A 13,023-nucleotide genomic window follows, 5' to 3' on the forward strand; every position below is an offset into this window, starting at 1 on the left:
AAGGGGGTGCCCCACAGCATCCAACTGTGGCTTGGCCCATGACAGGACAGACAGGGGAGCAGGGGTCACTTCATCAGGAGGCACACGTGATACCCCGCATTGGCACCATTCGCTCCTCTCCATCGATTGGAGGACCGATTGTCGGCGGCTTCCGTCGTTGGCTAGTAGATATACCGTTTCGTCTGCAGGTGATGTATTTGACTTGACCCTCCCATTCTCTCTGGATCCAAATGGGAAATTTTACTCAACACGAATCTCTAGATCTCGCCGGGGCTGTCATTCTACGAATTCATCTAGACTTTGGTAACCATCTCGATATATCTAGAGACTGCGATACCACAGCCGCCATGTCAACCGCTTTTGTTAGACGCACCACCAAGATCCTGATCTTGAACCCCAACTCCTCTGCATCCATGACCCATGGGGTTGAGGAGGCCATTCGGGGTATAAATCTACCTTTGGTATGTGCATGCCACTTGACCTATGTTCATGGAGTATACCGCGTGCCCAAATCTCTAACAGTGCAGAACCAGTCGACCGAGATTTACACCTACACAGCACCACCAGCATCTCCAGCATCCATCAACGACGGTGATGACGTGCAGCAGAGCGCAGACGTTGTTCTGCGCAACCTCCAAGACACGGGCATCCTCAAGGAATATGATGCCGTACTGGTTGCTTGCTATTCCGTGCACCCTCTGGTCCATCTCGTCCAGGAAAACTGGCCCCATCTTGCTGTGACGGGCATTTTTGAAGCGAGCATCGTAACGTCGCTGTCACTGCTGCCCTACCAAGACAATTGGGGCATCGTCACGACCGGGAAGTTCTGGGAGAAGCACCTGTCTGACGGCGTGCACCACTTCGTTGGAAGTGAAAACAGCAACACCAGATTTGCCGGTGTCGAGACCACTGGTCTGAATGCTGGGGATTTCCACGGTGGCGTTGACCCTGTCGTGGTTCGACAAAAGCTATGCGAAGCTACGAAGAGACTGCTGGACCGTGGCGTGCAGGCTGTAGTCATGGGTTGCGCGGGAATGGCTGGTCTGGAGGACATCATCAGGTCAGTTGCCACTGAAGGGCGTGGTGAAGAGGCTGGAAAGAAGTTGCTTGTCATTGATGGTGTCAAGGCTGGGGTTGGCTTGCTTGAACAAATGGTCCGTAACAAGCGCATGTTCCAAAGATCGTAACAAAGTTGTTCAAATGTTAGTCTAGGTAGTGGGAAAAAAAAGGAAAATTGCAGATATAAAGCAAACTAAATGCCCAGACTCCAAACTCTCAACTTGCTTGCCATACCTATACCTATGGTCCATTGCAACATCCAATCAGTCGACCCTTCTCGTACGGCCCCAGACCTCGTCTGCATCCTTCCGCCCGCGAGTTTCGGGAACACGGCCGCTCACAAATGCGGCCCATAGAAGGGCAAATCCTGCAAAGACAAAGTATACCCAACCGGCACCACCAAACGCATCGTTCAACGCAGCGTTGACAATGGGGAACAAGTACGCCACGAGGAAGGTAGCCACATAGCTTGCACCCAGAGCCCAGCTTTGCGTCGCCCCCACAGCCTCCGGGCCCACGAGCTCAGAGGCCATGATGAACGGGACTGGGCCTAGGCCCACAGCGAAGAAGGCCACAAAAAATAAGACGGCAATGGCAGACAAGATCTTGACGTCGAAATGGATCGCAAGAGCCAGGGCTAAAGAGCTAGTACCTTGTCCCATAATGGAAATCAGCAGGCAGGTCTTGCGTCCAAAACGATCGGGAAGAGGAGAAGCAGCCATAGTAACGCCGAGGTTGAGGATGGAGATGACGATGGTGAGCAAAGCTGAGCTGATGGGGAGAAGGTCCTTGAGCAGCGAAACGGAGTACATGATGATGGAGTTGATGCCGCACAGTTGCTGGGCGAACATGATGCCTACAACCGCAATGATGGCGGGCCTGGTGAGGGGATCACGAAGGACTTGTAGAAACCCAAGATGTACCCGAGGGGAGTGCTGGGCACCAGCTGATGGCGTCAAGAGTCCGGAGGCGTCTGCCGAGGTGCTTTCATTGCTGACAAGCAGCGCTTCCTCCTCACTAGTTGGCTTGCTGGCCCCTTGGCCCCAACTTTCCACTTCCTCGTCAATGTTGCTAACCCTGCCGCGAATGCGCTGCAGAACACGCCGAGCGTGGGTGACGTCGCCCTTGGCACTAGCAGTCCAAGCTGGGCTTTCGGGGAGAAGAGCCAAACCAAGACTTTGAGCAAGAGCAATGATAACGCCGGTGCCCATAATCCATCGCCAAGCACTTCCATAACTCAGGAAGAAGCCCAGAGTTTGAGTGAACAGAATACCGACGTTGATGCTGATTTGGGTGAAGGCGCCAAAGAAACCTCTCTGTGTTGGTGGTGCCACTTCACTGATGTACAAGGGAACGATGACAGTGCTGGCACCGGCCCCAACACCCGTGAGAAAACGGCCAATGATCATGGTGGGTACAGAGCCTGCAGAGGTTTCGACGATGGATCCAAGCAAGTAAAAGGCGGCCGTCAATTGCATGGGGAGCTTGCGCCCGCGTGCCGACGTAAAAGGGCCGGATGTGAGGGCGCCGAGAAGGCCGCCGACGGTGAAGACGGCCGAGATGGCGGCAAAGTCGGAACGGCTCATGGGAATACAGTCCACAACATCGTCGGATGAGCTACTCTTGGTAATAACAAGGGAGGCCAGCTGCTGAAGCGCCGAAATGCTTTTCTTTTGGCAGGTGATAACATCTTCAGGTGCGTTGAGCTCAGCCTATGGAGATGATGAGAATGGTCAGTAACTCGGTTTGATGTAGCTTGCAACGTCAAAAGAGCTTACCAAGTGAAAGCCAAACTGGAGGGGCCCAAGGGTAGCAATCAGTATCAGTATCACCAAGAACGGCGTGACTTCGTGGAAAGCGGACGCCATGGTGCCACAAGAATACGGGCGTGGGTATCCAAGAGGTTTGGTATGCTCTTTGATTGTAATATAGGAGGATTCTTCTGCTAGCTGGGGCACATGGTGCGACGAGGATAGTGATAGCGTTCAAGCAATCCGGCTGCGATGGTTGTTTGGGTTGGGATGTCGTGGTCCAGACCGTTGCGGACAGCTGGAGCTCTAGAAGCAAGGGACGGGAAGCTGGGGAAGTGGGGCGAAGACCCAGGGCTGTCCCAGCTGAATGGTGCAGGAACAGGGGCTTCGATACTTGTTTAATTGCATACAGTGTCTAAATGCATATCCCGCGCTTCCATCACCACTCCATCCTTCGAAGTGTTGAAATTGAAGTACCTAGGTATGCCCACGAGGTAAAATTCCAATCTTCAGATGATCCATATAAGCCTGTCTCCAGAATCACACAGCGAGGTCTACTGGGGATATCTACACCTACGAACTTTCCACCAACATCGCGGCCTGTTTGCTGTAAATTTGCCAGTCTCCTTCGGCAATTGACGGCTTAGATGATTGCTAATGCTCCGATATAAAGCAAGGCTCGACTCCATTCCGTCGCGCTGCGAGCTTCCGCCTAAAAGCCGACGTTGCTCAGCTCAGCAGCTTGCATGCTCGACGTCATTTCTCACATGGAAAAGACTCTGCCTCGTATGCTGCTGCAAGGCCCGTATCTGGAGAGGCAGCACTCTTCATACGGAAAGTGAAACCGAGGAAGAGGAAGGGATAATAACACAATGCTCATCATCGTTTGCTGTGTCCTCCGATGGCACCGGGAGCCTGGTGGATCATGAGTCGGCAGGAGTCGCCGAGGCCAGTTCTTCACGGGAAGGCGGGGCATCCGGTAGGTAGTAGCTTTGCTGCATCTCGAAACGAACGAAATGAGGGGCCCGATTGACGTGCGCTTTTCACGGTTCACATATAAAGCTGGAGAAAGCCGCATCCTCTTCGAGAAGTCATCTCCAGAAACACAATATCAACCATAGCCTTGAGATATACATTGTAGGACACAAAGTAATCCTCCATCATGACTTTCACACCAACTCGAATTTTGATCTTTGGCGGGACCGGCACCATCGGCTCCTACATCACTACGTCCCTGCTCCGTGCCCAGCCCCGGTTCCCTCAAATCACGCTCTTCACCTCCCCCGGGACCGCCGAAAAGAAGGCATCTCAGATCGCGAAATGGAAGTCGGATGGTCTCTCGGTCATTGTTGGTGACCTAACTTCATCCGCCGACGTCAAGTCCGCGTATCAGTCTTCCCAAGCAGACACAGTCATCTCAGCAGTGGGGCGCGGAGGTCTTCAGCACCAGATCGAACTGCTGCGCCTGGCTGAGGAGTCCAACACTGTCCAGTGGTTCTTGCCGAGCGAGTATGGCACTGATATTGAACACAACGACAAGAGCCCTGATGAGAAGCCCCACCAGTTGAAGCTCAAGGTGCGGAAATACATTAGAGACGAGCTAAGGAGGGTCAAGGTGACATACGTGGTCACTGGGCCGTATTTCGATATGTGGGTTGACACTGCTCCTGGTCTGGAGTCTGCTGGCGGCTTCAAGCCTGAGGAGAAGAAGGCGTGGATTATTGAGGATGGAGAGGGCAAAATTGGCTTTTGCACCATGTGGGAGTAAGTCTTTTTCTATCTTTCTCGCTATCAATTGAGAATATCCAACTAACAAGGTGAATCAGTGTGGGCAAGTTCGTTGTTGGAACACTCCGTCATGCCGAGGAGTCTTTTGGGAAGGCCCTCAAGGTCCAAAGCTTCATTGTTTCGCCCAACGAAGTTCTGGCCGAGTATGAGAAGCAGACTGGCGCCAAGTGGGAGGTCACCAAGACGCCCCTGGATGACCTCAAATCTTTGGAAATTGACTTGTGGGCAAAAGGCAATCCTAGGGCGACCAGTGCCACACTCCGAAGGATCTGGGCTGAAGGGGGTACTTTGTATGAAAAGAACGACAATGATGTGTTGAATGTGGAAGGTTTGGATTCCTTGGCAGATGCTGTGAAGCACGCGCTCGCAGGAGGGTACAAGGCCGATACCTTTTAGGTTACCAGTACCAATATCTTATGAAATGAGAGGAAGTAATGAGCATTCTTGTTCTAAGTGGTGGGAGAGTATGGAAGCTTAATTGATTAGATAGCGGGGTCTCTTATGGCCCCACTATCAATGCATGTTTCTTATTGGTCATCGAGTCCAGCAGTCGCTCCCGGCAGGCACTGTCAATAATTTTCTTCGACGCAGGAAACTTTTGAATGAATTCATAACGAAGAGCTGTAGACTCGCGACATCCTCGTCGCAAACCACCCACACCGCAGCATTCACCATGTCTGCCACTCTTGATGAGGGCGCCCAGCCCGTAACAATCCCAGACAGCCAAAAAGTCGAAAAGAAGCACAAAAGGTCCAAGTCGGAAAAGAAACGCTCGAGAGACGAGGACGACGCCGCCGTTGTGGAAGAAACCCCCCGCAAATCCAAAAAGACCAAAAATGGAGATCTCGAGTTGCCCGTGAGGCTAGGGTCGCAAGCTGCGGCCGATGAACCCTCGAAGAAGAAGAAGAAGAAGAAGGATCAACTTGGAAATGGCGAGGCACAAACTGACGAGGTAGTGGTCGACGAGGAAAAGTCGTCCCGCAAGAAGTCGAGCAAATCCAAGAAGGAGCCCAAGGAAGAGCCTGAAGATGCCATGCAGATCGACACTCCAGAGAAGTCCAAATCGGAAAAGAAGCGCAAGGAGAAGAAATCGAAAAAGGACAACCTAGAAACAGAAGCAAACGTTGACGGGCAGGAAAAGAAGAAGAAGAAAAAGAGCAAGGACAAGACCGGGACCGAGACTGAGACACCGACCCAGGCTTCACACGAGGTTGCCACCGAACTCCCAAGCAGCGACTCTGAATATCCATTCTTCACCCAAACCGTTTCTCTCTACGTGCCCTTCTACCCTATTGGCTTCGACAAGCCCCTCACCAACGTTGCTGCGCAGCATCTCGACCCCCTCTTGAATCACTACTCGCCACTTTTGCGCGGCGTCCTCCTCAGCTACTCTAATCTCAACCTCTCCGAGCGCCCAGCCAAGGCGAGTATCACCAACCCACCCACCGATGAGACTCCCGCCTGGCTGCACTCAGTCGACGAGTATGCCGTAGGCTTCGGCTGGCTCACTTTTGACGCCCAACTGTTCGTGCCATCGCGAGGCAAGTGGATGGAGGGTGTGGTGCAACTCCAGAGCGAAGGCCACATTGGCGTGGTGTGCTGGAACAAGTTCAACGCAAGCATCGAAGCAAAGCGTCTCCCGCAAGGCTGGAAATGGGTTGACATCTCCAAGGACGATCCGTTTGCCAGGTCGAACAGCAGCCAACCAGAGGCGGACGAGAATGGCGAGGAGAAAGAAGGTCAACAGCAAGAGGAGGAGGATATCCTAGATGGGGAGGAGCTGCAGGTGGTTGAGCAGATGCACACAACAGGTTACTGGGTCAATGAGAAGGGCCGCAAAGTCGGAGGCAAGCTCCGGTTCCGCATCATGAACTTTGACGTCGGCCAGGCGGGAGACTATGGATATCTCAGCATTGAGGGCACATGTCTGGAACTGGACGAGGAGCGCGCTTTGGCAAAGGAGGAGCGCGAGTACGAGAAGAGGCGGCGGAACAAGCAAAATCCGAGCGGGCTCCTCAAGCCGCTATCAAGGCGGGTGCCCGAGTTCAGCATGACCAAGTTTGGCAAGGACGACGAGGAGGAAGATGGCACCAAAAAGACTGTCTTGTACAAGGCCAGTCGCCCAGGAACGCCCGATGATTAGGTATGGTCTGGCCTGACAATATCGGGTTCGGTGCAGTTGACTTCTTCGCCATTATCTACCCGCAGCTCGAGGTCGGCTAGGAGTCCAGGATTCTGCTGAGGCATGCATGTTCAACATGTCATCTAGAGTTTATGTTTGAGTTTTGTTGGCGCTGGAAGATACAGGGTTTGCATGGCAGGGCTCTCAAAACCGGTGTCGCATATAGTAATTCTTTTTGTGGTTATTCAGCTTTTGAAACTTTTGATATTTGAGTCCGGCTGCGTGACGCGTGGCCGAGGTATTGGCACAACCAGCATGCTCTAGGTCATTACTGTTTGGAATGGGCACACAACCATTGAGTGGTGGTGGCAGAGAGGCTGTCTACAGTTCCCCTTTATCCGGCCACCCGGATGCAATACATATCAAGACTTTATCCACATACCTCCTGCAGAACTACTCCATCGGTTGTTTACACCCCACGGCTCGGGCTTGATGGAAACGGCTTAAAATAGCGACGGCTTGAGATTGCTGGGTTGTGCTGTTTCCCTATAGTTGGTTCGTGTGTGAAGATGCCCCAGATCTTGGGCCTGGTGTCCTGGCATTAGGTGCTTGTTTGGTTGTGTAGATATGCTGGTAAACTGACCCTGCACCAGCTGGGCTGAGGTCCCCCAGTATGACAACAGGCAGTGATTCACTGGACACTTAGAATAACTAATAACTGTAGCATTCAATGTAAGGTATTGTGAATTGAGAATTCGGTGACCGGGGTAAACCGGTAACATCAGTTGATGAGAGGGCACTGGGTGGGCTTCATGGTTTCTGGACTCTCGTTACCTTATCAGGTGGCCTTTACCTTTTTCATGTCCCAGGCGGAGGGGTCCGGCACATCTGTCGGTGAACACATTGCAGAACAATTGGCTTTTTTTCCGACTAACAATAGCACAAGACGCCCCATGCTGCCAGACCTCGCTTACGGTCCACCCTCTCAGGGTAATATGGGAGAGATAGCAAAACCTGGGTCCTGGATATTGGGTATGATCTCGGCGGTCATTGGGAGGAGCCGGGATATGTAGATGAAGAGTAAGTAAGTATATAGCTGAAGCATGTAATCCAGGGTTCCGTCAGAGTTGTCTCCTCGGGATTCTACTATCACGCAAACCAACATGCATACATCGTTCCTTCTCTCATTCCTTGCCCTCTCAGGGGCAACGTTGGCGCAACGAGGTCGGCCAACAACATTCTTCACAGCTCCCTCTCCTTCAAGTACTCCGCGTCCGGGTGCAACACAGTCCTTGTACGGACAGTGCGGCGGACAAAACTGGACTGGTCCAAGAATCTGTCCATCGGGGGCTTACTGCAAGAACGATGGAAAGTAAGTGATGAGAAAGAATTCACCTAAACAGAACGGAGGATACTGACAGCTACTACAGCATGTGGTACGAGCAGTGTGTGGCCATTGAAACCTCTACCAGGCCTTCAGGCAACCCTGCGGTCACTACTAAAACTATAACGACGGTGATCACCATTGGTGGTCCTACCCCAACGCTTGTGTCGACTCGGGTCACATACTTGACTCCAAGACCGTCGTCTACTACGCCTTCGGTGGTGACGATAACCTTGGTACCGGATGATCCATGTGATCACGAGATTTGGTGCTGATAGGGGCTTAGTGGAGGAAAGGGGGTCCTGTTTCTTGGGTATCTTGCAGTTGATATTGACATATCTGAAATGATACCAGAAGAATATCACACTTGTTACTAACGTTGTTTTGTTTGTTTCCATGGATGGTAAAATGGGACAAAAGTGAATGTCTGCAGGCGCGGTTGGTGTATTGTGTCTACCCTTTGCTACATGACCTACCCCAGTACAATCCCACATGTGCCCTAAAGTAACCAAGACGAAATCCCCAGTGAAAACCAAGCCAAAGTTGAGAAACGCCAGATATGAAGACCCATATATGATCACCTATTCAGCAGGATCCACCATATCCAGCCTTGTAAAGAAGGTCTCAACCCTGCCCTCGGGGATATACGCCTTGTACTCCCTCATCCACCAGTCAGCTACACTCCCCCTCCTCGCCTTCTCCCCCAGCACAATCTTGTCCGAAGTCAACATCTTGACCTCCCCCACCGCCCTCTTCTCATCCACCTCCTCCACCATCCCCTCCAAGTCTTTGTCCTTCACCTCCCCAAACCCCAACAACTCCAACACCCAAGCGCCCTGCATCTCAGCCAGAACTCCAACCGAGACAATCGCAATAAACCCGTCCACGCTCTCCGGGTGCCGTCTCGGAAACGCAAACTCCTCATCCGCAACGTCCGTCACCCTGTCCAGCGCCTCGGTCATGGCATCCCCCATGTTCTGCCTCCCCTGCTCGACCAACTCGACAACATTGTCCAGACACTCCTCGATCAGTTTGCGGTTCCACCTCCTCTCGCCGACGACATTTGTGATGGCGATCTGAAGGGAGTCGTCGTTGAACTCGGCTTTGTGCATCAAGTTTACGATCTTTTTGGCAATGGCCACGAGCTGCTCCTCGTCGTCGTCGGCAGATGAAGTGTAGGCCATCAAGGGGGCGGATCGGTACTGCCCTTCTTCATGGTTATTGCCGGGTGGGGAGTCGGAGTAGAGGCCGAACTTTTCGTTGTCAATCTGACCGTGAGAGTCGAGGGAGTCGTAGAGGAGCTCGGTGTAGCCGGCCCGGTTGGCGCGGTTGCGGCGGAAGGAGAGGCAGGCGAGGATGGAGCGGAGGGTTGCCATTGTGTTGTCGTTGTGTGTAAGTGACTTGCCAAATTGTCAAACAAGCAACCAAGCAAGCAACAAAGCCCGAGAAGCTATAAGAGAAAGCAAAGAAAGCAGAAAAGCGCTATTTGTCTAGCAAAGCCGAAGGAGACTGGTGGCTGCCGTGGGTGAGGAGAGAAAGAGAAAAGGCAAGACACAAAAAGTGTCAGCCAGCCATGTTATTTATGATCACACATGTCCCCGTCTTCTCTCGATGCAGACACACAAAGGCTTCTTTCCTGTGTGGCCTCTTGGCAGACAGGAGACTAAGGTAGGCAGATGTCAACGTCCCTCGGTGGCGGACCCGGAGGGCTGTGCCACATCCGGGGTTCGAGGCCAGGGGAGACCGGCCCGGCCCCACACGTGAGTTGGATGCCGGCATCCGGGATTGTCGTCCAGAGGTTGCCAGTGAACAGCAATCGACTTGCAATCTTCACGACAAGCAAGCAATTACGTTGTCGGTGTTTGTTTCGAGATGGGCACATTCCTTTTTTGCAAGTTTGACAATTGAAATTGTGCAGAAAAGTCGAGGCTTTGGAGGAGGGAACAGGCTAGGCTCAGGGCGGCCAGCGATAGGCCACTGCCGTGATTGCCCCATGTGTAACGGTCGTCCTACACATTGTGAAGTTGTGAGCATATATGTATCAAGGCATTGTGATCGGATGGTCATGGGCTTGCAAAACGTGGCAAAATAGGCCAGGGAAATTGGCGAGCAGTGGCTAACGTTCCACCACTTGCTGCTCATTGCTGATCTCGTATAGATGGATTGTATGCTCTCCAGTGGTGCATGGCCCCGGGCTGGCTGCAAGGCAAACGGCCAGGAAAACTTGGGGCATATTGGCCAAGTGGGACATCTGAGACTCGACAAGAAACTGGGTGCCTCGACATGACAAACAAAACTCACGGGAATCAGTGGACGGAATCTGTATGCATTACATCTCTTGTTGAGAGGGCCGACTCCCAATCCGTTATGTCACCACGCGGCCGCAAGCATGCTGCTATTGGGAACCACGCACTCCTCCTTTGTCCATCACACAGTTTTTGTCTCTTCCGGACTTTTGGCTCGACCAACGTCCTCCTGTATTGGATGCTATGGTTCTGCCCGAAATCAATGAACCCCAACCATCACGCCTTCATGAATTTCCCGTTTTGTATGGCCCGGCGATCCCATGAGTTGGCCGATAATATCCACCAGCCTGCCAGAGTAGAGTAATGCACAGAACCAAAGCCGTCGTCCATGCCTGAAAAAGACCCGGTGTGAAAGACGACGCCGAAATAGAAACGCTCGCCGCTTATTTCTCCTTCTTGGGCTTGGGGCCCTTGACCTTCGCAGTACCGCGGAGGGTCTTCTGGCGGTTCTTGCGCTGCTTGCCTATTGGTGAGGAAGAGAAAATGTCAGCCGGTACCACTCCCAAAATGAAATGCTCATGTCCACCACCGCGGGAAACATACGCTGCTGTCTGGAAGCACGCTCAATCTTGGTGGCAAGGCCAACACGGACGAGTCTGTAGCGGGGCTCGAACTTCTTCATGGCCTCGGGGGAGTCATAGATGAGGGCAAAGCCGGTGGTCTTGCCACCACCGAACTGGGTGCGGAGACCGAAGACGGAAACTTGATCCTTCTGGGCCTTGTAGAGGGCAGCGAGCTTCTCGCGGAGGTCCTCCTTGGAGATGTTGGCGCGACCGGGGTGGAGGATGTCCCTGAACAGCAGAGTCAGCGACAATTTCCCATCAAACAGCCCAACATTTTCAAATCGCCCGCGATTTTGCCATGTTCCAATCGAGCATTATTTTTCTGGATTGATGTTCTCGTCCACTGTGGGCGACTTGGCAATCGGGGGCGATTCGGGAAGAGGGCATTCGGAGATGGATGGCAGCACTCACACGACCATCTGCTTGCGGCCGAGCAGAGGGTTGCGGATGAACTTCCGCGTGCGCAGGGTTACGGGGGCATCAGAGTCGGCCATGGTGATGTCGTCGGTCGTTGGTTGTCGTACCTCGATCGATCTCAGATTCCGGCAGGAGGAGGGCGAGTTTCTGCTGGTGTTTTTTGCAGGCCAGGACGCACTGGGAGGCGGGTGGATCTCGCAAAATTCCGGCAGCGAATCGCTAATTTGGGTGTGAGCCCTAATTTGTGTGTGGCCTGAATTCCGAGGCAATCAGTCAGCAGCGGGCGGGGCAGCTTGGTGGAAATGCACGGACCAATGTGCGGCAGCCTTGTCCAGCTCCCCACTTGTCGACAACTGCCCCACACCTTCTGAGAAGACATTCAAAACAACAACACAGCACCACAATCTCAGAGTGACTTTTTTGTTCTCATGCAACCGTCAATTGGCAAATGTGTATAGGGGTGGCGTCATTATAAAATGGCCCTCTCTGCTCCGGCCTAGGCAGCACTGGAAACAGTTCATAATGGACATGGAACCCGCGCTTCTGACAGACCTCCAAGAAGCTCTCGAATGTCGCTCTGTTCCGCTCTGTTGCCGCAATCAGAATGACCACGCCAGGCGATATAGCAACGAGGTTCTGCAGCGTTGCCACCAGCGCGGGAATTACACTCGCGTCGTACGTGATGTCAGCTCCAAGCACGACGTCGACCTCTCTTCCACCGTTCCATTCCTCCTCTTCGATCCCCAGCAAAGCATGGCCCCATCTGAGCTCAGAGACAGACACCCTGTCTGTGCCCTGAAGACCGTTGATGAAAAGGTTGTCTGGGAGGTTATTCACCACATCTTCAGAACCGTCCGAGGCAATGACATGTTCTGCGCCGAGATATTTGGCACACAAGATGGCAACGTATCCTGTTCCAGTTCCGAGCTCCAGCAGACGCTTCCCCTTGACAAGTGTTGGGTTGGCGCAGAGATACTGGCCCATGTGCAATGCTGCCTCCCATGTTCGTAGGCCTGTTGTCCCTGAACCCGAGATAATGGAACGAGATTCCAGCAAGACCACAGCTGCATCACTGGGTTCCTGGAGCAGGGAAAGGTGGTATGCCACATGGCACTTTTGCTGGGCAGCCACCACCTCTGAAGGCAATGGAACAGATAACAACGCAGACATGGTGGTCATGAGATTATCTGATATTCCCTGTTCCTGTCAGTTCCTGGGGTCTCCGTCTCCTTTTCAGCAAGGTATGAGTTATCCTTACATGCTTCTCCCAGTCCACGATAGAGCGTTCGATTCTCGACGTCAACTCCTTGAGCACTTTTAGCCCATAGCGGGGAGGAAGCGGGAATGCGACATCATGGCCAAACAACTTCTTGTAGATTTCCTCTTGGACCGCATCGAGGCAAAGGACCTCACCGTCTGGATATTCTGGTGCGGCATCCAACTGCAGGCACTGCCAACAGAATCGGGTCACTTGTGGGTCTTGGCTGCTCATGTTGAAGGGTGAGTACGGTCTTGTTCGAGTCCAGCTCGACATCTGTCGTGGTTTCATGTAAATGTTGGCCGCCTTGTCCAAAAGACCGGCAGAAAGGAAGGCGGTGAAGGGCCAAGGATAGACTGCTGGGCACACAACTTT

At 52.9% G+C, this 13,023-nt stretch overlaps 7 protein-coding genes across 7 annotated transcripts; 3 read left to right on the forward strand and 4 right to left on the reverse strand.

The window, feature by feature from the left end:
• Positions 1-66: 66 nt before the first annotated feature.
• Positions 67-1,285, forward strand: DCG1. Its single transcript, XM_062877122.1, has 2 exons — positions 67-461; positions 534-1,285. Exons 1-2 carry the CDS (start codon positions 231-233, stop codon positions 1,185-1,187), a joined length of 885 nt encoding a protein of 294 aa, XP_062735781.1. The 5' UTR covers positions 67-230; the 3' UTR covers positions 1,188-1,285.
• Positions 306-3,300, reverse strand: HGT20 (Bifunctional purine biosynthesis protein PurH). The gene is made up of 2 exons (XM_062877121.1): positions 2,838-3,300; positions 306-2,771 (listed from the first exon to the last, which is right to left on the reverse strand). The coding sequence occupies exons 1-2, from the start codon at positions 2,925-2,927 to the stop codon at positions 1,323-1,325; spliced, it is 1,539 nt and encodes a 512-aa protein (XP_062735782.1). The 5' UTR covers positions 2,928-3,300; the 3' UTR covers positions 306-1,322.
• A 320-nt stretch (positions 3,301-3,620) lies between these two features.
• QC761_213900 (uncharacterized protein) lies at positions 3,621-5,187 on the forward strand. The gene is made up of 2 exons (XM_062877120.1): positions 3,621-4,574; positions 4,637-5,187. Exons 1-2 carry the CDS (start codon positions 3,973-3,975, stop codon positions 4,992-4,994), a joined length of 960 nt encoding a protein of 319 aa, XP_062735783.1. The 5' UTR covers positions 3,621-3,972; the 3' UTR covers positions 4,995-5,187.
• An 84-nt stretch (positions 5,188-5,271) lies between these two features.
• On the forward strand, positions 5,272-6,741 carry QC761_213890 (uncharacterized protein; the record flags this gene model as incomplete). The annotated part of the gene is made up of 1 exon (XM_062877119.1): positions 5,272-6,741. One exon carries the CDS (start codon positions 5,272-5,274, stop codon positions 6,739-6,741), a length of 1,470 nt encoding a protein of 489 aa, XP_062735784.1.
• Positions 6,742-8,685: 1,944 nt separating this feature from the next.
• Positions 8,686-9,480, reverse strand: QC761_213880 (uncharacterized protein; the record flags this gene model as incomplete). The annotated part of the gene is made up of 2 exons (XM_062877118.1): positions 8,686-8,799; positions 8,932-9,480. 2 exons carry the CDS (start codon positions 9,478-9,480, stop codon positions 8,686-8,688), a joined length of 663 nt encoding a protein of 220 aa, XP_062735785.1.
• A 1,313-nt stretch (positions 9,481-10,793) lies between these two features.
• Positions 10,794-11,711, reverse strand: QC761_213870 (uncharacterized protein; the record flags this gene model as incomplete). Its single annotated transcript, XM_062877117.1, has 3 exons — positions 11,385-11,711; positions 10,954-11,201; positions 10,794-10,873 (listed from the first exon to the last, which is right to left on the reverse strand). The coding sequence occupies exons 1-3, from the start codon at positions 11,465-11,467 to the stop codon at positions 10,794-10,796; spliced, it is 411 nt and encodes a 136-aa protein (XP_062735786.1). The 5' UTR covers positions 11,468-11,711.
• A 95-nt stretch (positions 11,712-11,806) lies between these two features.
• QC761_213860 (uncharacterized protein) lies at positions 11,807-12,949 on the reverse strand. The gene is made up of 2 exons (XM_062877116.1): positions 12,649-12,949; positions 11,807-12,587 (listed from the first exon to the last, which is right to left on the reverse strand). The coding sequence occupies exons 1-2, from the start codon at positions 12,937-12,939 to the stop codon at positions 11,817-11,819; spliced, it is 1,062 nt and encodes a 353-aa protein (XP_062735787.1). The 5' UTR covers positions 12,940-12,949; the 3' UTR covers positions 11,807-11,816.
• Between the last annotated feature and the right edge of the window lie 74 nt (positions 12,950-13,023).

The sequence above is a fragment of the Podospora bellae-mahoneyi genome, chromosome 2 (assembly GCF_035222275.1).
Source record: "Podospora bellae-mahoneyi strain CBS 112042 chromosome 2, whole genome shotgun sequence".
NCBI lineage: Eukaryota > Fungi > Ascomycota > Sordariomycetes > Sordariales > Podosporaceae > Podospora > Podospora bellae-mahoneyi.

Coding starts and splice junctions, on each gene's coding strand:
- QC761_213900 (XM_062877120.1), top strand. CDS start 3,973: ATGACTTTCACACCAACTCGAATTTTGATCTTTGGCGGGACCGGCACC. Junction 4,575..4,636: donor GGCTTTTGCACCATGTGGGA/GTAAGTCTTTTT, acceptor AAGGTGAATCAG/TGTGGGCAAGTTCGTTGTTG.
- QC761_213860 (XM_062877116.1), bottom strand. CDS start 12,939: ATGAAACCACGACAGATGTCGAGCTGGACTCGAACAAGACCGTACTCA. Junction 12,588..12,648: donor TCGTGGACTGGGAGAAGCAT/GTAAGGATAACT, acceptor TGACAGGAACAG/GGAATATCAGATAATCTCAT.
- HGT20 (XM_062877121.1), bottom strand. CDS start 2,927: ATGGCGTCCGCTTTCCACGAAGTCACGCCGTTCTTGGTGATACTGATA. Junction 2,772..2,837: donor TCCAGTTTGGCTTTCACTTG/GTAAGCTCTTTT, acceptor TCATCTCCATAG/GCTGAGCTCAACGCACCTGA.
- DCG1 (XM_062877122.1), top strand. CDS start 231: ATGGGAAATTTTACTCAACACGAATCTCTAGATCTCGCCGGGGCTGTC. Junction 462..533: donor GGGGTATAAATCTACCTTTG/GTATGTGCATGC, acceptor GTGCAGAACCAG/TCGACCGAGATTTACACCTA.